The sequence below is a fragment of the Eumetopias jubatus genome, unplaced genomic scaffold, assembly GCF_037043125.1.
Source record: "Eumetopias jubatus isolate StellerSeaLion01/CBP00866 unplaced genomic scaffold, mEumJub1_p1.0 scaffold_4, whole genome shotgun sequence".
Classification (NCBI taxonomy): Eukaryota; Metazoa; Chordata; class Mammalia; order Carnivora; family Otariidae; genus Eumetopias; species Eumetopias jubatus.
Window position 1 is genome coordinate 171,130,228 of NW_028274810.1, and position 25,616 is coordinate 171,155,843.

Below are 25,616 nucleotides of genomic sequence, written 5' to 3' on the forward strand. Positions count from 1 at the left end.
CTCTGACAAAGACATTTGGGAACCACGGCAACAGGTCCCTCCCCCGGAAGATCAGCAAGAACATCCAGCCAAGACCAAGTTTACCAATCAATGAGAACAGCAGCACTCCAGCACCAGAGGAATACAGCACATAGAATTCGTGTCTTTTTTTCCCATGATTCTTTAGTCTTTCGAAGTTAATTTTTTTGATTTTCTTTATTTTGTTCCTTTTCAATTTTGTTTATTCTTTTTTCCCTTTCTCAACCAACATCTTATCATATCAATGCCTTTTTTAAAAATCTTTTTTATATTTCATTTTTAGACTCATATTCTATCCCTTCATTGTAGTTAACCTTATTTTTTGTGTATATATATATATATATACAAACTTATATATATATGTTGTTATCTCTTTAAAATTTTGGGACTCAGTTTCTTCTGACAGACCAAAATACACCCAAAATCTAGTGTGTGGCACTGATCTATTCATCAGCCTGATCACATTTGTTCATATTCTTTTTTTTTCTTTCTTTCGTTCCCTCCCTTTTCCCCCCAATTTCGAGTCTCTTCTGATTTGTTTACTGTATATTTTTCTGGGATCAACGTTACCCTGTTAGCATTTTGTTGTCTCATTGATCTATTCTCCTCTGGACAAAATAACAAGACAGAAAAACTCACCTCAAAAAAAAGAACAAGAGGCAGTACCGACTGCCAGGGACCTAATCAAAAGGGACACTAGTAAGATGTCAGAACTGGAGTTCAGAATGACAATTATAAACATACTAGCTCGGCTGGAAAAAAGCACTGAAGATACTAGAGAATCCCTTTCTGGAGAAATAAAAGAACTAAAATCTAACCAAGTCAAAATCAAAAAGGCCATTAATGAGGTGCAATCAAAAATGGAGGCTCTAACTGCCAGGATAATAGAGGCAGAAGAGAGAATTAGTGATATAGAAGACCAAATGATGGAGAATAAGAAAGCTGAGAAAAAGAGAGATAAACAACTACTGGATCATGAGGGCAGAATTCGAGAGATAAGTCATACCATAAGATGAAACAATATTAGAATAATTGGGATCCCAGAAGAAAAAGAAAGAGAGAGGGGGCAGAAGGTATATTGGAGCAAATTATAGCAGAGAACTTACCTAATTTGGGGAAGGAAACAGGCATCAAAATCCAGGAGGCACAGAGAATCCCCCTCAAAATCAATAAAAATAGGTCAATACCCTGACATCTAATAGTAAAACTTACAACTCTCAGAGACAAAGAGAAAATCCTGAAAGCAGTTCGGGACAAGAGATCTGTAACCTACACGGTAGAAACATTAGATTAGCAACAGACCTATCCACAGAGACCCGGTAGGCCAGAAAGGACTGGCATGATATCTTCAGAGCACTAAACAAGAAAAATATGCAGCCAAGAATACTATATCCACCTAGGCTGACACTGAAAATAAAAGGACAGATAAAAAGCTTCCAGGAAAAACAAAAACTAAAGGAATTTGCAAACACGAAACTAGCCCTACAAGAAATTTTGAAAGGGGTCTTCTTAACAAAGAGAGAGCCTAAAAGTAACATAGACCATAAAGGAACACAGACAATATACAGTAACAGTCACCTAACAGGCAATAAAATGGCACTAAATTTATATCTTTCAAAAGGCACCCTGAATGTAATTGGGCTAAATGCCCCAATCAAAAGACATAGGGTAACGAGATTGGGTAAAAAAAAAAAAAAAGATCCATCGATATGCTCTCTGCAAGAGACTTATTTTAGACACAAAGACACCTCTAGATTGAAAGTGAGAGGGTGGAAAACCATTTATCATGCTAATGGACATCAAAAGAAAGCTGGGGTGGCAATCCTTTATCAGACATTGTATTTTAAAACAAAGACTATAATAAGAGATGAGGAAGGACACCGTATCATACTTAAAGAGTCTATACAACAAGAAGATCTAACAATTGTAAATATCTACGCCCCTAACATGGGAGGAGCCAATTACATAAGCCAATTAATAAAAAAATTAGAGAAATACATTGACAAAAATACAATAATAGTAGGGGACTTTAACACCCCCCTCACCGAAAAGGACAGATCATCTAAGTAAAAGATCAACAAGGGAATAAAGGCTTTAAATGACACACTGGACCAGATAGACTTCTCAAATAAATTCAGAACATTCCATCCCAAAGCAACAGAATACACATTCTTCTCTAGTGCCCATGGAACATTCTCCAGAATAGATCACATCCTAGGTCACAAATCAGGTCTCAACCAGTGCCAAAAGACTGGAATTATTCCCTGCATATTTTCAGACCACAGTGCTTTGAAACTGAACTCAATCACAAGAGGAAAGTTGGAAAGAACTCAAATACATGGAGGCGAAAGAGCATCTTACTAAAGAATGAACGGGTCAACCAGGAATTTAAAGAAGAATATAAAAAATTCATAAAAACAAATGAAAATGAAAACACAACTGTTCAAAATCCTTGGGATGCAGCAAAGGCCATCCTAAGAGGAAAGAATATAGCAATACAAGCCTTTCTCAAGAAACAAGAAAGGTCTCAAATACACAACCTAACCCTACACCTAAAGGAGTTGGAGAAAGAACAGCAAATAAAGCCTAAACCCAGCAGGAAAGAAAAATAATAAACATCAGAGCAGAAATCAATGAAATAGAAACCAAAAGAACAGTAGAACAGATCAATGAAACAAGAGCTGGTTCTTTGAAAGAATTAATAGGATTGATAAACCCCTGGCCAGACTTATCAAAAAGAAAAGAGAAACGACTCAAATAAATAAAAGCATGAATGAAAGAGGAGATATCATGAACAACAGCAAAGAAATACAAACAATTATAAGAACATATTATGGGCAAGTATATGCCAGCAAATTAGATAACCTGGAAGAAATGGATGCATTCCTAGAGATATATAAACTACCAAAACTGAACCAGGAAGAAATAAAAAACCTGAACAGACCCATAACCACTAAGGAAATTAAAGCAGTAATCAAAAATCTCCCAACAAACAAGAACCCAGGGCCAGATGGCTTCCCAGGGGAATTCTACCAAACATTTAAAAAAGAATTAATACCTATTCTTCTGAAACTGTTCCAAAGAATAGAAATGGAAGGAAAATTTCCAAACTCATTTTCTGAGGCATTACCTTGATCCCAAAACCAGACAAAGACCCCATCAAAAAGCAGAATTACAGACCAATATCCCTGATGAACATGAAAGCAAAAATTCTCACCAAAATACTAGCCAAAAGGATCCAACAGTACATTAAAAGGATTATTCACCACCTCCAAGTGGGATTTATTCCTGGGCTGCAAGGTTGGTTCAACACCCACAAATCAATTGATGTGATACAATACATTAATAAAAGAAAGAACAAGAACCATATGACCCTCTCAATAGATGCAGAAAAAGCATTTGACAAAGTACAGCATCCTTCTTGACCAAAACTCTTCAGCGTGTAGGGATAGATACATACATCAATATCATAAAAGCCATCTATGAAAAAACCAGAGCGAATATCATTCTCAATGGGGAAAAGCTGAGAGCTTTCCCCCTAAGGTCAGGAACATGGCAGGGAGGCCCACTCTCACCACTGCTATTCAACACAGTACCAGAAGTCCTAGCCTCAGCAATCAAACAAAAAAGAGAAATTAAAGGCATCCGAATCGGCAAAGAAGTCAAACTCTAACTCTTTGCAGATGATATGATACTTTATGTGGAAAACCCAGAAGACTCCACCCCAAAACTGCTAGAACTCATACAGGAATTCAGTAAAGTGGCAGGAGATAAAATCAGTGCACAGAAATCAGTGGCATTCCTATACACCAACAACAAGACAGAAGAAAGAGAAATTAAGGAGTCAATCCCATTTACAATTGCACCCAAAACCATAAGATACCTAGGAATAAATCTAACCAAAGAGGCAAAGAATCTGTACTCAGAAAACTATAAAATATTCATGAAAGAAATTGAGGAAGACACAAAGAAACGGAAAAACGTTTCATGGTCATGGACTGGAAGAACAAATATTGTGAAGATGTCAATGCTACCTAGAGCAATCTACACATTTAATGCAATCCCTATCAAAATACCAACCACTTTTTTCAAAGAAATGGAACAAATAATCCTAAAATTTGTATGGAACCAGAAGAGACCCCGAATAGCCAGAGGAATATTGAAAAAGAAAAGCAAAGCTGGTTGCATCACAATTCCAGACTTCCAGCTCTATTCCAAAGCTGTCATCATCAAGACAGTATGGTACTGGCACAAAAACAGACAGATAGATCAATGGAACAGGATAGACAGCCCAGAAATGGACCCTCAACTCTATGGTCAACTAATCTTTGACAAGGCAGGAAAGATTGTCCAGTGGAAAAAAAGTCTCTTCAACAAATGGTGTTGGAAAAATTGGACAGCCACATGCAGAAGAATGAAACTGGACCATTTCTTTACACCACACACAGAAATAGACTCAAAATGGATGAAAGACCTAAATGTGAGACAGGAATCCATCAAAATTCTAGAGGAGAATACAGGCAGCAACGTCTTTGACCTCAGCCACAGCAACTTCTTCCTAGAAACATCACCAAAGGCAAGGGAAGCAAGGGCAAAAATGAACTACGGGGACTTCATCAAGATAAAAAACCTTTGCACAGCAAAGGAAACAGTCAACAAAACCAAAGACAACTGACAGAATGGGAGAAGATATTTGCAAATGACATATCAGATAAAGGGCTAGTATCCAAAATCTATAAAGAACTTATGAAACTCAACACCCAAAGAACAAATAATCCATTCAAGAAATGGGCAGAAGACATGAACAGACATTTTTCCAAAAGACATCCAAATGGCCAACAGACACATGAAAAAGTGCTCAACATCGCTCGGCATCAGGGAAATCCAAATCAAAACCTTAATGAGATAACACCTCACACCAGTCAGAATGGCTAAAATGAACAAGTCACGAAACACCGGTGCTGGCAAGATCGCGGAGAAAGGAGAACCCGCCCACACTGTTGGTGGGAATGCAAGCTGGTGAAGCCACTCTGGAAAACAGTATGGAGGTTCCTTAGAAAGTTGAAAATAGAGCTACCCTATGACCCAGCAATTGCACTACTGTGTAGTTACCCCAAAGATACAAATGTAGGGATCCGAAGGGGTACATGCACCCCAATGTTTATAGCAGCAATGTCCTCAATTGTCAAACTATGGAAAGAGCCAAGATTTCCAACAACAGATGAATGGATAAAGAAGATGTGGTATATATGTACAGTGGAATATTATGCAGCCATAAAAAAAAACAAAAACAAAAAATGAAATCTTGCCATTTGGAGCAACATACATGGAAGTAGAAGGTATTATACTAAGTGAAATAAGTCAATCAGAGAAAGACAAGTATCATATGATCTCACTGATAATGAGGAATTCTTGATCTTCAGAAAGAAACTGAGGGTTGCTGGAGTGGTGGTGGGTGGGAGGGATGGGGTGGCTAGGTGATGGACTTTGGGGAGGGTATGTGCTATGGTGAGTGCTGTGAATTGTGTAAGACTGATGAGTCACAGACCTATACCTCTGAAACAAATAATACGTTATGTATTTACAAAAAAAAAAAAGAAGATAGTAGGAAGGGAAAAATGAAGGGGGGAAATTGGAGGGGGAGATGAACCATGAGAGACTATGGACTTTGAGAAAGAAACTGAGGGTTTTATAGGGGAGGGCAGGGTGGGGAGATGGATTAGCCCAGTGATGGGTATTAAGGAGGGCACGTATTGAATGGAGCACTGGGTGTTATACGCAAACAATGAATCATGGTACGCTACATCAAAAACTAATGATGTAATGTATGATGACTAACTAACATAATAAAATAAAATTTAAAAAAATTTTTTAAATTAAAAAAATAAATATTACACACACTTTATCTTTTTAAATACTAGTTTCTCCTAAGATTAATACCATTAGAAATATCCAAAGCTGAGATGCGAAATCAGTACTCTTGTCTTTTGTGAATATAAACTCTAGAGTTAAATTCATCAAGTCTCTGGGTTGTGCAATTAAAATATTATGGAAATTTGGAAAAGGTTCAGTTTACTCATACTTACTAAACGATCTGTAGAGCTTCAATAGTACTTGGTAAAGGGGATGAAGTATTCTAAAATGAAGGGAATGGATGGTATATTCACACTACTTCAATTCAGGAAGGGAATAGACAATCAGATTTACTCAGTAATTTCCATTTCTAGCCACTATGTACTTTGTCCACATTATACATACATTAAGAATATTTGCTCAAAAACTAGGATTTTGGGGGCACCTGGGTGGTTCAGTCAGGTAATTGCCCAACTCTTGATTTTGGCTCAGGTCCCAATCTCAGGGTCATGGGATTGAGCCCCACATCAGGCTCTGCACTCAGCAGGGAGTATGCTTCTCTCCCTCTCCCTTTGCCCCTGCTCTCTCTCTCTCTCTCTCTCTCAAAATAAATAAATAAATCTTTAAAAAAAAAACACTTCAGGATTTTAATTTTACAAAATCTTTCCTGTTGTTTACCTATTCAACAATGACAGCCATAAGGCCATAAAAGGTATCATCATTGTACACAGCTAATTTTGCAAAAACTTTGGACTTGAAGGCAGGCATGTATATAAATAAGTATGAAATCAACTGTAATTAAGAAAAAGATCTCATTCTCAAATGGATGCCTTTAATAACTGCACCTAGATGGATGTGTTAATTGACTCCGTGGGAGAAATCCTTTCATAATGTATATCAAATCATCATATTGTACAATTAAAATATCTTACAGTGTTATTTGCCCACTAATTCTCAATAAGGCTGGAAAAAAACCAATTGTACCTAAACAACTTGAACAACATTACAATTTTTTTTATTTTTTTATTGTTATGTTAATCACCATACATTACATCATTAGTTTTTGATGTAGTGTTCCATGATTCATTGTTTGTGCATAACACCCAGTCCTCCACGCAGAATGTGCCCTCTTTAATACCCATCACAAGGCTAACCCATCCCCCCACCCCCTTCCCCTCTAGAACCCTGTTTGTTTTTCAGAGTCCATTGTCTCTCATGGTTCGTCTCCCCCTCTGACTTACTCCCCTTCATTCTTCCCCTCCTCCTATCTTCTTCTTTTTCTTTTTTCTTAACATATATTGCATTATTTGTTTCAGAAGTACAGATCTGTGATTCAACAGTCTTGCACAATTCACAGCGCTCACCATAGCACATACCCTCCCCAATGTCTATCACCCAGCCACCCCATCCCTCCCACCACCCCACCACTCCAACAACCCTCAGTTTGTTTCGTGAGATTAAGAACTCCTCATATCAGTGAGGTCATATGATACATGTCTTTCTCTGATTGACTTATTTCACTCAGCATAACACCCTCCAGTTCCATCCACGTCGTTGCAAATGGCAAGATCTCATTCCTTTTGGTGGCTGCATAATATTCCATTGTATATATATACCACATCTTCTTTATCCATTCATCTGTCGATGGACATCTTGGCTCTTTCCACAGTTTGGCTATTGTGGACATTGCTGCTATAAACATTGGGGTGCACGTACCCCTTCGGATCCCTACATTTGTATCTTTTTGGTAAATACCCAGTAGTGCAATTGCTGGATCGTATGGTAGCTCTATTTTCAACTGCTTGAGGAATCTCCATACGGTTTTCCAGAGTGATTGCACCAGCTTGCATTCCCACCAACAGTAACATTACAATTTTTTAATGAGTTATATTCAACTAAAATTAACAGGCTTTTCTACATCTTCCTGAGACCTATTTCTATTAATCCCAATCTTGCTGCAAACACAAAGAATTTAGAAGAGTATACTAAAAAAAAGACAAGTTCATTTTCATATGTGGTAAAAGCATCTTTTTTAAAAAGCTCATTAAGGCAGGGATTAACAACAACTATCTTTTTTTTTAAAGATTTATTATTTATTTGTTTATTTATTTATTTATTTATTTAGAGCCAGAGAGGGAAAGCACATGTGAGAATGGGAAGAGGCAGAGGGACAGGCAGAGAGAGAAACTCAAGCAGACCCCACACTGAGTGCAGAGCCCCATGTGGGGCTCAATCTCACAAACCTGAGATCACAATCTGAGTCGAAACCAAGTGTCAGACGTTTAACCGACTGTGCCACCCAGGTGCCCCACAACTATCCTTTGACTTTAATCCTAACCTGTCCCCTTTCATCGAGGCACATGGGCACTTCTATGCTTTCTTGGTTAGTGCCATTGTATTTTCACACTAATGTCTCATGCTAGGGAATTCTGATACTATAATCCAAGAGGCCGAACTCCCATGTCATCAATATAGCTGCCAATGTTCGGAAAACTTGCTCTGGGCATCCTGCATCCTCAACCCACCTGTTTTACCTTTGAATTTCATGAAGCCTTTTTAGTACCTTTTCACTGAAACTAATATATCCTAGATATGGTTAGGGAGAAGCATATAAAGGCTCAGGAAATTTCCCAATTAAGTGCAACTTTACTTTTTTCTTAAACAACCTGCAAAACGTTTTGCCAAGAGTTCAAGGAAACATCCTATAAGATAACTACCTTCTGAAGAAAAAATTATATCCATGCTTTAAAACAAATAACATTACAGCAATAACACTGCCACATTAAATTACTTAAACTAATGATGGCTAAGCTATACCAGGAACTTGCTTGGGTTTCATTCATTCATTTATTCAACAAACACCTCTTGAGCGTCTATTACATGGCAGGTCCAGTCTCTGGGGAAATAGCACAGAATAAGTAGCAAGACCACTGTTCTAATGGACTTTACAGTCTAATCCAGTAAAGGTGGCAACAAGTAAATAAATACTGAAGAAAATATTAGCAAGAATTTTCTAGATGTTGATAGAAAATGGCTGGGAGGCTATACTAGATGGGGCGATCAGGGAAAGTATTTCCAAGGAAGAGGAGGAAATGATTGGGAAGTAGCACTGGGAAACACAGAAGACACACCCACCTTTCCTACAGGGCCTGAGACGTGTGGGTTAGCAACAGAAAAAAATTTTTTCCTCCAGAAGGTTCCTGGGAGGTAGTGTTATTTAATGATAGTCACATTTTGTCAGGTTTTACAAGAAGTAAAGAGAACAATCAGAGAATAGGCTAAGAGTATGTGAAATTTACTGAGGAGACCCTGAGTTCCCAGGAGCACAGAGGAAAAGGTTGAATTCATGGGACTGATAAATAATTTCTTTTTTTATTAAAAAATTTTTTTGAGGTTAATAAGTAATTTCTGAAGTATTACCTGTTTATCACCTTACCTGTGTTTCCTTTTGCAATACACCAGAAGATTATCAAAAAGAAAAAACACCCGTTCTTGAATATTTCCAGAAGAAATTTTCAGTAAGACGCCACACATTAGCATCTCAGTGCAGGTGTCCGTGATGTTGGATCCCTAGGTCAAAAAAAAAAAAAAAAAAAAAAAAATGGAGACAATGTTTGATTACTTAACAGAAACTTTTGTGTGTAATTCTATTTCTCCTTAAAAGTCTGTTTGTTTTTATTTCAAGATACAATATATGGACAGGATAAAGGTTGGAACACCATAAATATTTATACACTGGATGGAGGTCTCCTTCCCTCCCAGATTCCTGGTCAGTCTCAGCAGATACAACTGTGGTTAAGAGATTCTGTGTCTTCTTTAAGCTTTCTCACACATGTGTGCATACATAAGCATGGATGATACATGTTACTATGTTCTTTTAAAAGGAGATGATTTCAAAGTGATGCATAACATTCATGTCCCTAGTACTCCTCTTCTCCTCCTCTCTTTCCCTGGTAGGGGAAAAGAGTTCCATGAATACATCACAAAGTACACGAAGTTCTCTAAATTTTTAGCAGGTCTCAATTTATTTATCCACTCCTAGGATTGATAAGAAGAAAAAAGAAGAAATTAAAGGGGGAAAAAAAAAACTATTTAAAGAGAGCAACCTTCCATAGAGCCTTTTACCCAAGTTAAAAGTTAGCATAGGCATACTCATTCATTAAATGAGCCTTCACTGAGTGCACACTAAGGTCAGATGATTAGTGACAAAACTGGGTCTTCACACAAGCGCTAACCATTGAGAGGAGCCACAAGATGGAAGGAGCCTGAATCACAAACAGAGGAAAGGTGCACAATGAAGCAGAGCACAAGCATTGGATTGTTGTGTGAGCTGATCAAAAACATCTAATTTGAGCCATTATAAATGTGGCCATCTATTTGTATCTACAACCTAAACTATCACAACTAATGCACTGAGTTAGACAAAAAAGAAAAAAAAGTTTTCAGTAGATAGCTGTTAAGCATGCTCTGTAAGAATACTTCTATTTTCAATATGTCTGCTCTCTTTAAATCCAGGGATAAATTTCTGACTCTTTTTAAACTTAATGCTTTTATTTTTTATTTTTGATATTTAACAATCAGACAATTTCGTACTTCCACAGTTATCATTGATATAGTTTTTCTGATTGATTATAAAAATTTAAATTATGGTGACAACTGATACCTGTCAATAAGAAACTTCCCAAATTGGAAATTAAAAGAATGTGATTGTGTTGAGTGTCTATATTACACACACATTTTATTTATTTCTTATTTTTTTATTTTTTTACTAACTTTATTTTTTTTAAGATTTTATTTATTTATCTGTCAGAGAGAGAGCGAGAGAGAGAACACAAGCAGGGGAGCAGACTCTCCGCTGAGCAGGGAGCCCGATGTGGGGCTCGATCCCAGGACCCTGGGATCATGACCTGAGCCAAAGGCCGACGCTTAACCGAATGAGCCACCCAGGCGTCCCTATGCACACATTTTATTTTTTGTTTTTATGTTTCACTTAAGTATTTTGTTTTATTAAGTTTTTTTATTTTAATTCCAGGAGAGTTAACATACAGTGTTATACTAGTTTCAGGTGTACAATATAGTGACTCAGCAATTCCATACCTTACTCAGTGCTCATCATGGTAAGTGTGCTCTTAATCCCCTTCACCTCTTTCACCTATTCCCCCCACCCACTCCCCTCTGGTGACCAGCCATTACAAAATATTTTAGATTTAAGACATTTCCTTTTCTTTTTTTTCTTTCATCATAAAGATGGACATATAACTAGAGATCTATTAAAAATTTACACAATTTCATATCCTTCATCATGTGATAATTAAGTAAAAACTGTCATCAAATATGAATATAAATCCCAATTTTAGTGGCAATGATTTCTTATTTAAATACTATCCCTACCTCAGAAAAAAATTAAGATAGAATAGTATTAAAAATGTAAACAAGGAAACATCACATTGATTCTTGCACAGGGAACTATACGATGTTATGGAGGTGGCTTTACTGGTAACAATTTTACAAAAGGTACAAAATACTTCACCTTAGACTATTTCTCATAGTAGCCCAAAAAAGTAAAGCAAAGACGCAAACTTGTTATTTTATTAAATGGTAACTGCAGATGTTATTCTAATTTGCGTATTAACCAGTCTTCCAAAGAAGTTCCCAATATAATTATAGGTAGGTATTAGTAGATGCATTCCTACTTGACAAAAAGTCTTTTTTTTTAAAGATTTTATTTATTTGAGAGAGAGAGAGAGAGAGAGAGAGAGTAAGCACGAGTAGGGGGGGAGGGGCAGAGGGACAGGGAGAGGGAGAAGCAGGCTCCCTGCTGAGCAGGGTGGCAGATGCACGGGGCTCGATCCAGGATCCTGAGATCATGACCTGAGCCAAAACCAACTTAATCAACTGAGCCACCCAAACACCCCCATACTTGAGAGAAATCTTAACCATACCTTTCCGACTTGTTTGTGATTATAATCTTTATTGATAAATATAAGAAGAATTTAATGTAAATTAGTATAGTGGTTAGAGGCCACTTATTCCATCCCTTTACACAGTCTCACAGGAGATATTGTTCAAGCTCTGAAGAACTCACGGGGACTAATGTGTAAAATAAAAAATAGGTATATATTATTCTTGATCATAAAAATACCTGACATCCACAGCGAATGTTCCCGTAAGTATGGCCAACACAATCTCCCTTTGTAAACTTCCTATTTGGAAAGCTATATTATAATCAGAAAGAATCCTGACACAAGTAAAAAAAAAACAACTCACAACCAGACAGTAACAGAGGAAAGGACACAATTGCTGACCACCACTGAGAGTTTGACCCCTGACCATACCCCAGGCTCTTCCCTGTCTTTGTCTTCCTGTGACCTGTCTGCATGTTATTTGAATTGCTCTCCACCATCAAGTTCTTGTTTGTTCATACCTTTTATCTTGTCAGTGCCACAAAGACTTTCTGATGAAGTCATGCTTCCCAGTTGAGAAAAGCTGTCTCCTGTCCTGTGAACAGACTGAACTGAAGAGCAGGGCCATGCTAGCTAGCTAGCTTCCCATAGGTCAAGTGTTGGGGAGACTGAGCACTGCCCGTCAGCAGCTGTACCTTTGATTTCTAATAAAAAAGCCAATTTTATAGCAGGAAGCTTGCTCAGATGGTAGCATTAGACAAGTCAGAGGCATGCCTGGACTATTAGAGGAGGGCCTTCAACAGAACGTATAGATGGGGCTGCAGTTGTTCATTTATATACCAAGAGGAGAGAGGGAGGGAGGGAGGGAGGGAGGGAGAGAGAGGGCAGAAAAAAGGAAGGAAGGAAGCAGGGAGGGCAGGGAGGATATCTTAGTGAACTAGGCTTAAGAATTAGAGCAGTTTGAAAGCAATGAGCTAGCACAATCTACCACCTGGACAAGACAATTCAAAGTCTATCTGTCTCTCTGTGTGTCTCTCTCTCCTTGCTCTCTCTCTTCTCGGCTTCCACTACAAACAAATCACACTTCTGAATGACTCCTTTGATTCTGTAGCTATGTTCATGCCTTCTAACCAATGTAGAAAAGAATAATAGTACTTAACTTATTCACAGAATTAATAGGCAATATATATAAAACTGCCAGCACAATGCCTAGCACAGAAAAGGACTCAATAAAGGCTAGTACAATCAACATTGCTGACTTTGAAGATGATTTTCTTCTTCAAGGAGACTTCACTTATTTCTGACCTCTGCTGTGGTTCACTCTATGTTGATTTTTATGCTTTAACTCGTTGAAGACAGTGTTATTTCTGATTCTCCAGTTTTTGAGGGTAGACACATCTTGTTGCCTCAGAGAACACTGACTTTTGCCCTGACAAAAAAAGGCCTTCTAGCCTATTCTTGAACAATTCTAGTAAAATTAAGTTCATTCCCTCTTAAGAAAGCTATTTCTTTACTCAGCCACTCTAATTATTAGAAAAATTTTTCTATTCGTAGAACCAAAATCTACTTCCCTTTCTGCTCACTGACTCTACTTCTGCCTCCTGGGAGTAGAGGAATACCCTCTTCCTTATGACAGGCCTGGCTCTCCAGTATCTGAAAATAGCCAGTACACTTCCCTTCTGCCTCCCAAGCTAGATAACTAGCATTGCTTTTGACCATTCATCCTATGGCTTGATTTGAGAAACCTGCAAGATCCCTGAAGATCTCCTCTGAACCTTCTCCAGTTTGTCAGGGTCTCCCTTAATATGTAACACCTCTGGAAGTGAGCACAACCACTCGGATGTGAGCTGGCAAATAAATCATATAGTGATTTATTTATTTATTTATTTTACTATTACTCCAGTCCCCTACAATACCTATCTTGATACCATAAGATTATAGTAGCACATTTACGGCAATCCCATCTTACAACTAATTCAAAGTGCTCCATTAGTCAGCAAAGCATCTCGATCATTTTCCTCTATCATATACTTAAATAGTTTGACTTTTGAATGATTTAATCTAGATTGGTATCATAGCAAACTCTCAAACCCCTCACTAATATACAAATACATTGTGTTTTGGGGCACCTGAGCCAGAGCACGGGCTCAGTCGGTTAAGCATCTGCCTTCAGCTCAGGTCATGATCCCAAGGTCCTAGTATGGAGCCCTTTGTCAGGTTCCCTGCTCAGTGGGGAGCCTGCCTCTCCCTGCCCGCCACTCATGCTCTCTCCCTCTCTCTCTCAAATAAAAACAATTTTTTTTTAAAAATCTTAAAAAAAGGGATGCCTGGGTGGCTCAGTTGGTTAAGCGACTGCCTTCGGCTCGGGTCATGATCCCGGAGTCCCAGGATCGAGTCCCGCATTGACCTCCCTGCTCAGCAGGGAGTCTGCTTCTCCCTCTGACCCTCATGCCTCTCATGTTCTCTGTCTCTCATTCTCTCTCTCTCAAATAAATAAATAAAATCTTAAAAAAATTTAAAATTAAAAAAATCTTAAAAATATACATTATGTTTAAGTCATTATCATAGGTTCCCCATTAGCTCCTAGCTCCTGATCAAAAATCAGAATAAGATTAATTGACCTCTGTGAAAGCAACACTTCTTTTCATAAACAACCCAAAGTATCTGTTTAATAATCTATTAATGAAATTTTGTGGGGTAATGACATCAAGCCCAACCATCTTGTTATACTTCAAAGTATATCTCACAATATAAACATAACATCACTCATATTATATTTTACTAAATCCTACTGAGACATTTCTATCACTGAGGTGTCTTTAATAGTTAACAGCAAACTTTAAGAATTAGTACAGTATCTACCTTTACTATCTTCTACCATAGTAATCTACTATTATCACATGAAATCTCTTCAGTGAATAATTAAATAATTCCCAGAGGATTGCTTATGCAACTTAAAGGAATCTGTGTCGAACATACACATTTGTCTAAAAAACTCCTAAAAGAATGGCCTGTAGCATTTCTCTTTATACCACGTGTATCTCATAGATGATAAAGAATAACCATTTTGTTCTTGATTTACCATGATTGAGCTGTGCATGATTTCTATGACAATGGCAGCTGGAAATCATTAAGAATTTCTTAACCACAGATATGCACAATTTTATAAATATTGAAGAAAATTTGACCAAGTGTATATACAGTCTTCTGTAGAGTCATGATGTGCCTCTCACTTCAAATCCATCCCACGCACAAATAGATAATAAGTGTCTCTTTTTAAATAATGCTGTGGCATAGTTTCCCCTCGTTTACATGATAAATCTACCTTTCTCTGTAGTAGAAAAAAAATAATCTCACAACTTTAAAGTAAATGAAATTTATGATATTTTGAAACTACATGCAATTTTTTTTCATTTACCTAGAAATGCCAGGAGAGTTTCTAGAGAGTTAGGAATAAAGAAGTCAAGCTACAAAATTCACAGGAGAAATTGAAATAAAGTATGGCTATGAGCGTCAGATTAAGAGTCAGGAGCACTAAAGTCCATGAAAATGACAATGCCAGACGAGTGAACTAGAAAATAAAAAATGTGGAAGCAGTAAAACAAGTCACGCAGATCATCAGACGAGAGCAAAGCCTCTAGGGCAATGGTTCTCAAAGTTTAGAGTTTGGGAGACACACCTGATGGACTTCTTAAAATTCCCAGGTTCAGAGACTGAAACTGAGTAAAGCTGGGGAAGGTCCCAGGCCATTCCAGTAAATGCTGATGCATGTGGTATTCTGTCAACATTCCAAGTAAAACTGCTTTGGAGGCTTTGAGTACCTGAATCCAGGTGCTCAAGTGCATCGTATGGCAACCCTGTGACATGGAGATTGAGGTGAGCACAGGTCTCTGCCTGAGGTAGTCCTAACTGCTCCCCAGTGCCCACGGCAGACAGGCGTTGATCATGTTAACATGCTCGCAAATACACCACATGGTCACCTGTGGTACATTTCATCACTGGTGAATATTCACTTAAACCTGCACAATGCTACATAACCTAGTTAGTATTTTATCTTCATTTTGAAAATCGGTGCTAATTTTTAAATCTAGAAATCTATTCTTTGGCAAATCTGTATTTAGTCATTGAACAACCATGTATAATAAATGCTTTTCTCTAGATGAATACTAAAGTCAGGCTTTTAACATTTCTACAACTCCCCAAACAATGTGTTAAACATTTTCTCCTGGTATAAATCTCTAGCAAGTTGGCTTCTCTGTTCGTAAAGTTTTAGGAAGAAAGACAGAAAGAAAGAGAGAGAGGGAGGGAGAAAAGGAGGGGGGGGAGGAAGGAGGGAAGGAAGGAAGGAAAGAAAGAAAGGAAAAGGAAGGAAGGAAAAGAGAAGAAAAAGAAAGAGAAAGAAAGAAAGAAAAAGAAAGGAAGAAAGAAAGAAAGGAGGAAGGAAGGAAGGATGGAAGGAAGGAAAGAAGGAAGGAAGGTAAAAGAAAGGGAAAGATGTTTAGTTAAATCAGCTTTGTACAGTGTTTCATGGGTCACCATGCAGATGTTGAAGGCAGCAGATTATTTCACTGTGGAAAAAAAAACTGAAAAAACCTGAACTATAGAAATACCTTTACAAAGATGATTCATGTGACTGTGAAAAAAAATACTGCCCATGGAAATAAGCTACTTTAACAGTACAGTGATACATCACAGAGTCATAAACCAACATTTGAGAGGTAAGGTGTAAAAGAATTATTTTTAAAAAGTAAGAGGGCCTGCATAAATCATTAATTTTGAACTACCCTAAAGCCATTACACATAACGTAATATGTACATGTACATATTCAATGCAGATATTTTTAAATAATGTGTTTACACATGATTTAGAGTTCTTCTGTCTTAGCAATCCCTTAAAAAATAAATAACCAAAATAATGTACTTTTATCATCTAGATGATTTATCTTTTTTAACACGCATTTCCCTTTAGGAAGCGACATTTATCATGTAAAATCATGCTTGTGATGAATTATATATATAGAATTAAATACAGCAAAACCCCAGCCAGGAAGTTCCATGGATGGTTCTAATCATGACTGCTTTCATTAAATCCGGAAAGGAAGGCTGACTGACAGTTCAAGGTGAGAAGTAACCATCCACAAATAACTGTGACCAGGGGTGGGAGTCGACTCATCCAGTGCCTCTCCTTCCAAAAACTTCTCTTTCTACTCCAGCCTGTAGAAACCTATGTCATCCTGCCTCCTTCACCATGGCCCCGGTGGATGCAAAGGGGAACTACAGTGAGGGAAGCCCATCTGTGTATGTCCTCAGACAAAACAAACAGAACCCACAACTATGAAAATCCATTCAGAGAGACTGAATTTCAAACAACGGCACAGTGTTCCACTCTAATTTGAGGAAATAAAAAATCTTGCATGGTATATATTTGTAAACCATAAACCAGAACAGGATGCTTAAGAGGATTAGAGAACATCAAACGACCAGAAAAATGTAACAAATAACAGAACTAGATCAGAATCACTGCTACTAACCAAAAGAGCCAAAAATATCAAAAAATAGTGAGCAGCCACTGACAATTAATACATAACTACAATATAACTATATCTGCGTTTAATTACCGCCAACCCACTATGTATGAGACACTGTCCTAGATGCCAGAGACCCAAGGCATGAGACATGACCCTTGTTCCCGATACTTGTGGAAGAAACAGATATGTAAACATAGAATTAAATAGAGTGTGATCACTGCTATAACACAGCATTAATAAAATGAGAGTTGGCATGAATTAACAGTGATGGATATTAGGAATAGTTGTGTGTTTATGATTATTTAGGTTTATCATTAGCTACATAGTTCATTCCATGCTGTGGTTTCAGGTTTCAATCATTCTCCAGGGATTTTCTTTGTCAAATTTACAAAGTACACCATTTAAATATCACCAAAATGGTGGAAAGATCTGTGTGAAATGGATGAGCAAACAATGACCTCAGTCACTAAGGCCAGGACTCGGCAGTCCGTGCTGGCAACACTCCTCACCAAAGGCCCCTCTTCCCACTGTGGGTGCCTCATGGTCCAAGATCCAGCAAGAAAATAGTAATGATTCAGAATCGAATTTGTGAGGAAGCTGAATAATTTTGATTCTATAATTTGAGGTATGTAATCAGCTGCCAATTATACAGTCAGCATACATGAAAAACTATTAAATTTCAAAGCTCCATTACAGAATTTAATGTGGAAGTCTGATGAATTTTCATAAGTGGACACTAGTCAGGTGCCAAAGTATGCTTTCAGAAAATGACAACACCCAGAAAAGACAGTCAGAAGTGTATGTATTTATTTTATGGCTCCTTTTCTAATTTCCAGTATTTCTTCAAACATTAAAATCATGATTTATGAAGCACTGCAATAATAGAACAAATCCCCGCCTCTCAATAGACGCAATAAAAATAATATTGCTAAATCATATCTGGACTATTTGAAAGGTTAAATCTTTTTATGTTAACAAGTTCTCTTAATATGTTATATAAGGGTTCATTACCGATTCTTTGCAGCTATGAGGTGGCAAAAATCATTATAATAGGAAACTATTCACTAATTATCTGACCCCATTGTTGGCTCTCCCTGCTTAACACCAGAGTCTACCTCATTTATCTTGTCAACTAAATGTTGAATGTCAATACCAGAAAAACACAGACTGCAGAGAGAAGGCATAATCTTGGCAAAGATGAAAGATGACAGGAGGCCTTGAAACTTCCCCCAATCGTATGCAAAGCACTGACAGATGAAGATCTGACAAGAGCTAGACCCACTCACTGTGGAAGAAAATTGACAAGAATGACAACTAGGTGGGTGTTTCATAAGAGAATGGTTTCAATATCAAAGGAGTGTCTCAAGAAAATGAATGAAGCATTTGAATATTCTTTCAAAAAATCTTTTAAAACTACTAGAAAAATTAAACATGAAATGAAGACTACCACATCATTTTATCATATAATGTCATAAAATGTATGCCCCCACCCGCAAGAGATTCAGCATTTGATTCACTCTTTTTGAGATTCAATTTATTTTAACTGAAGTTATAGCCTAGATTCTGTCATATATTAGATAAAACTAATAACATAAATGTTCATTTTAATGAAGTCCCAATCAAGCTTCCCCCCTCCCACTTACGAAATTCTGTTTGCCTTTCTACGTAGATTGACTTTCAATGCTCTTTTTCCCAAACATATCCTTAAATAACAAGGGCTGTCTATAAATCAATTCTGCCTCAAGGCAGTAGACAAATTTGTATCTACAAAATCACCTTGTAGAGAACAAAAAAGAAACAGATCTCATCACAACCTCTGTTAGACTCACACTCATGAAGTAAGAGAACATGACTTCAAGTCAATACACTATCAGACACAAACTTAATCATATGTAAAGTAGCAAATGGATGTTAAAATGGTCTTGTACCATTATATTTCTCCATGTAAAAAGGTATCCAAGAGGTGTCAAATTTCTGTTTCTTTTTACTTCCTAAAACACAGTGACTATTTTGATCTTATTTTTTCCAATACCTTCATATATTATTAATTCTCCCTCTTACCTTTTAATATAATTTTTTTTCAGATTTGAGAGATCTATTCCAAACAGGCCTATCATGGATGTAAAGCTGAACTACCAAGTGACATAATGCTTATTAATACTCCCTTGTCAATACAGTTCATTATGACTCCAAAGATTAGAGTTACCATTACAACACCATCAATCAGCCAAAAAGCAGACCAAGACTGAGACTGGTCCTGTTCTATGAAATGAATCAGTGACTCTGATTAAACAGCTAATGAACTTCCCTTTCCAAGCACACTGATCATTGCCCTACAATTACCTTTGGTAGAATATCCTGTGCAATGTTCTATATGTTGGATAAGACATAAAACTGAGATATAATAAATTATATTAATAAAAGGCAGAACTTCAAATATGAGCAATTAAACTCCAGATCTTCTGTAATGGCAGTCACTAGGTAAATGCTTACGAAAACCTAATTTCTTTAATCAATTTACATTTAAATGGCAAGCAATCAACTTAATCTAAAGAATTAGCTAAATTTTTATCTGTGTAGGTATAATATTACATGGTGACAAGGAATATAGGGTTTAGTATATGTGCTGCCGAAGCGAGCACAGGAATATAGGGTTTAGAACGAGTCTGTCTACTTTCAGATTAAACTCTGCCATCCATTAGTTGTAAGCACTTGGGGTAAGTTATATGGCCCTCATTTTTTAAATCTGTGTATTGGGGATTATAATACCTCAGCAAACTGTTAAAGGCTCACCAAGTTTGCGTACAATGGAAGATCAGCCTTCCCTCAAAAGGAAAGTGGATGACTGGCAATCAAGGACCACTGTCCTCTGTCCTAAGCAAATTTGCCCAGGCAAGACTAGAGGAATCTCAGATTTTGATCTTGAATCTTGAGTGATGTAATATAAGGGTGGAAAACATTATTAGAGCCTATCCATTTTAGTTAGGGCACTGATGAGCCTGCCTACCAGCTTCGGCTGCCTAGACACCCTTGAGAGTGTAGCTTTTCTATTGATTCTGCGAACTACCCCATATCTTTTTTAAATTAATTTTTCTTTTAGCTTCTGTGGCTTGAAACTATCTAAACTTAACTGAAGTGATATAACACCTCCAGTAGACAGGTGCATATATTAGGCAAATGGGAACTGCTCAAGGGTAAAATCCTACCACTGAACCAGAGCTTTAAAATACTGCTCATTTGCATAGCATTTTACAGTATTCAAAGTATCTCGTCTGACTCCTGCAATAACCCACATTGTATGTGGGAGAGGTCTGATGCATCATCCCCAAACTAAGGGTTAGAGTCCAGACTAGAGACGAAGTCTGCTCACGAGTCAGGCTTTTGCACTATGTCATCTGATTTGGGAACCACAGATTTCAATCATTTGTTGACCTAAATTCAACATAAAGGAATGTAATGATCATTTACAGCACAAAATACTAGGTAGGCAAGATACCTGACAGATTTTACGATAGAAAGCCTTCATTTGATTAATGGGAAAAAAAGACCCTGGATAATTAAGTGACTTACTTGAAATAAATAATCCACCTAAAGTGGAAATAATGCAAATTTATGGTGTATCAGACTCAGATACTTAATCATTCAAGAAATTTTAGTTACTGGAGCAAAGGTGTCATCCCGAAGGTGGTTGTAAAAGGTCTGCAGGAGCTCGGGGAAGTAACTAGACAGGGAGCTATTTCCCAGCCTTAGCTCAAGACTTCTCACCTCAAAGGCTCTTTAAGGAACTCTCTCTGTTCTTGGCGGACATGCCACCTGACATCTACCCTTGGCCCTGGCCTAATCCCACTAGAGCTACTCTAAACATACACAGAACTGTCTGCAAGCTGAACCTTAATCCTTGTTTGCAATTCAAAGAAAGCTCTTTATCCTCCTTCCCCCCAAGGGCCTGCATTCATCCTACAGAACTATCCCTTGGTCCTGGGCACCTTTGGAGTCCTATCAGCAGTTTCTCCTAAGCTTCCAGGAAGGGACCAGGCCTGAGTACTGTAACAGCTTTCCCCACCTCTCTCCAAGGCAGTGGACTGAGATGGGGAATCAGATTCTTATCACAAGTTGCCAACCAGTTGGCTGAGCCTTCCTCCAAGCTGCATTCCCTCAACATCCCAAAACCTCCCAAAGCAGCATGGCTGTGCCGTGTCTTATGCAATCACATTCAAATCCTACCTCAGTAGAATCTGCACTGCTGCCCTTTTTGGGACCCAACACTCGTATGATCTCCTCTGTGCATGCTAGAACTGTAGTCATATCTGATTTCCTGCAGCCCGTTTCCTCTGTCCCGATGCCCCATTTTCCTCTTGCGCTGTTTGTTGTAAATACAGTGAGGCTGGTGAGATTGAGGCACGCACTGTTACGGGCTGTATATGGACATAGTATGATCCACACACATTCTTCCTTTGAGTAACTGGCATGCCCAGTGCAAGAAATATCAACACTTTTTAAAGAATCTCTTATTTCTGCAGTAGACACAATTTTTAGGATATACATGAGGAGGAACAAAATTATGACAGATTCCATTTCCCTAGAGTACTGAGAAGAATCTGTGAGGTTTTGTTTTGGGAAAAGGCCTGGCAGATATCAATGAGAAATCCTGTAATTTAAAGCAAGTTCGGTTTTTCTTCCAACGCTCAAGTGACAACAGAACGACAAAAGCAAACTTCAGTCCATTTTTCTCAACCCAGCAGGACAACCACTCCCCAGGAAAGGAATTATCAACATGAATCAGTTGTAAAACACACAACCATTTTAAATGACTGAAATAAGTAGCATTCATGCTGAAATACGAGGTCACCCTGGACACTTGAAATGAAAGAATATAGATGAGGAGAAAGCTTAGATCCCAGCTAGCATTTGAAAAGTTTCATGGTGAAGGGTGGATAAATAGGGGAATTCCCGGAGGTTAACGTTTGAGGTCTCTTTGAAAATCTGAGTGGGTATAATTTTAGATCTAAATGGAAACCAACATATTGAAGATATGAAACAAATCAGCCAATTATAACGTCTTAAAGATAAAAAGCAATCCACTTGAATTTGTGTGATACATTATTTGCTTAGAAACATTTTAAATCTTCTTTATACCTTTAAAAAAATCTTAATTGCTTATTTTATAAAAATAAATTATCCTAGTTGAAAGCTCATGCTCTTCTCAAGTAAGCCAATTTAGAGACAAAATTTTAGTTTGTGCTTTATATAGCACTAAAATAATACAGGGCTCCAACCCCATGAACTAATGGGGATTCAAAGTTACCCATAGATGAAAACATATTACAGATTCTGAATATCACTCTTCATTTACTTTATCATTTAAAAACTCTTTCTCCAATGAATCATAAATCCATAAAACTTACCATCTTGAATGGACCTTAAAAATCACATCATAGACGGTTCCTTCATTTAAGAAATGAGGAAATTCAAATTTAGAGATTAAGTGAGCTTAAAATGAAATTCCTCATCAAACACCTAATTTAGAATCTGAAAATAACAGTATCATAGAACACATATGGAGCGTTATTCCCCGTCCTTACTCTCTCCAGGATTCAGGCTGTGTACTTATTGACCAAACAAAGGCAGGAAAAAGGATAATCAAGATGCACAAATACTGAACTACCAAAGCTTATAACCCACACAGTATTAGATGGCTCTATCACAAAGCTTTCAGGTTGATGTTAAGTCAGTTAATGGCCACTTTAAAGATATTTAGAAATAATAATGACAGCACTTTTCATAAATGGTTACAGCTCTCTGACATTATCTGGGAAAATGACCATTTACGGTTTCATCCAATGTCCACAATTCTACACACAGCATAAGACGTAACAAAACTATTTTAAGTTTATTTAAGTTAAACTACTCCATTGTTGAGTAGAGTGAATGTACCTCCCAGCCTTCAATGTGAGACTGCCATTCCTCTAAGGCTTCTAACTTCTCCATCTGCCTCTTGGCCTCATTTATGTTGGAACAGACAGCTTTCATGGCTTGGAGGGCTTCCATTACTGCTGCGTAGTCACTGTGTTTCCTTGGAGTCCGCTTCAGCAACTCCTGTTTATATACAAAAAACAAATCACCCTTTGATCTTCAGCTTTCTGGTACAGCAGGTTCAGACTGACCAGGAAATGAAAACTGCAGAGATCGTGAGAGCCACTTGCAGAAGTGACACCACAAACTCCACTAAGATTAAGATTAAAAAGGAAAGGTTGAACCAATGGATATGCATTACTCTGATACACATCTTGCAGCTCCTTTATTTTTGGCCTTTAAATTATTTTGTTTTCAGAAACTAAATTAGATTCCTCCTTTCAAATTGTCAAATATCTCACTGGCAGCATGTAATTTTTTTATGAGATTGACCTCTGTTCCAACAGAAATATAACTTTATATGTCTTCCTAGAGTCTTTAACAGAACAGTAGGCCTTTAAATAAATATGTCCTATAATTTCAAAAATAATTTAAATGGCTTATTTTCTAATATACTTTTGAGAAACTATTAAAAATGTCAGAAGTGGGCGCCTAGGTGGCTCAGTTGGTTAAGCGACTGCCTTCGGCTCAGGTCATGATCCTGGAGTCCCGGGATCGAGTCCCACATCAGGCTCCCTGCTCAGCAGGGTGTCTGCTTCTCCCTCTGACCCTCTTCCCTCTCGTGCTCTCTATCTTTCATTCTCTCTCTCTCTCGAATAAATAAAAATAAAATCTCAAAAAATAAATGTCAGAAGTAAAGCAAAATTTTTAAATAATGTCTTATACTCTAGCAAAATAAATTTATAAGTTCCACGATACTCCATCACTAAAGGAACAATTTATGCTATTTTCACCAATAACTCGAGTTCATTTTCTGCAATGAATGAATTGCCATATGCCCCTCAAGAGCTTTTTTTTTGTGTTTCGATTTTGGGTTTTTTTTTGGCATTTTATGGTTTTTTCCATTCAGGATATCAGAGCAAGAATGATCTTTAATCTTTTAAATATATTAAAAGGTTTTGTTTGTTGTTTAGAAGCACAAAATTAAACATTTTCACCCACTGTCTAGACAGTTGTGACCACATTGCTTTTTAATTAGTCGTTTGTTTCTTTACTACAGTTGCCATCATCATGTAACTAACACAATTACAGAAATCCTGAGGCAAGTCTTTAAAAGAATTTTCTTAATTCTTAACATACAGTGGGAAAATATGCAGTTGTTATACTCTCTTGAGGTCTGTTACTGTTGAAAATTCTGCCATAAACTTTGGCCCTGCATTCAGTATGTTCACACTCTGTTCTGCAGAGCTAACACCCAAGACAAGATTTAAAAACTTATGTTGGATCACAAATACATAAAAGAGATATGCTGGCTTCTCTAAAAATTCTAAAGTGTAGAAGTATTTGTAAATCATGTGAAGTGGTCAAGTCAGTCTACAGACTATGATTTGGGGCCCTATGCAATTGTGCCCAATAGGTATCTGTGGAGTTGAGACATGAATTTAGATAATGTGAAATAGCAAGATAAATGACTAGTCATAATTTCTCATTAGTTGCTTTCTATGAACCCTGTGCTGGTTGGCCAAAGCAGTAATTTCAAGTTCCACAAATACAACCTTTTCTTTAACACACAGCCTAATCCCCTAATGTTTTTCTCTGAATAAATAAAACCATCCAAAATCAAAGAGATTATCAGCACAATGGTACAACAACAAAAAAATTATCAACACCAACTTATCTACACACAAGTAAATAGTTTCTTCATGTTTCTTTGTAAAGATAATCATCCAAAGAGGGGGAAAGATGTCATCTTTCCACTTCCTTGAAGGTGCTCTGAGTTGATCTTTTTCTTCCTAAGCAAGGATGTGTCCATGATTCTATCTTCTGAGAGGTCAGCTCAGCCAACCCCATCTGGTGGTCATCCCTTATCCAGGAGTGATTTAGAACGACTACTTAGTATGATGTGTTTCTCTTAATATCACTATCCCTTCTGACTCTTAAAACAAACAAATGCTTGGGATTCCAAAATCAGGTCCAGGAATAGCCGAAGCAATCTGAGTCACCAAGTCAGGAGTCTGAAAGGACTCTCAGAAAGATAGGAGTCAGGTTTGCACCAATCCTCCTGACCTTCTGAAGACCACACTAAAGCTCTGCAGAACTGGAGATACCCATGTTAGCTTCTCTCTACAGCTTAACCAAGCAATTTTAACTTGCTTTTAAATAAGGAGAAATTGTTTTCAAAGAAATTTTAACAAAAACCCAGTTATGTCACTCACGGAAGTTGTAGTTAAAAAAATGTATT

General features: G+C 37.4%; 1 protein-coding gene across 1 annotated transcript in view; it reads right to left on the reverse strand.

Moving 5' to 3' along the window:
- Positions 1-25,616, reverse strand: part of PREX2 (phosphatidylinositol-3,4,5-trisphosphate dependent Rac exchange factor 2) — a 294,568-nt gene that overhangs the window by 192,057 nt on the left and 76,895 nt on the right. The window contains exons 6-7 of the mRNA XM_028111247.2: positions 23,237-23,398; positions 9,308-9,441 (exon numbers count right to left, since the gene is read on the reverse strand). Coding sequence (XP_027967048.1) covers positions 9,308-9,441; positions 23,237-23,398 — 296 coding nt within the window. The remainder of the gene's footprint in view (positions 1-9,307; positions 9,442-23,236; positions 23,399-25,616) is intronic.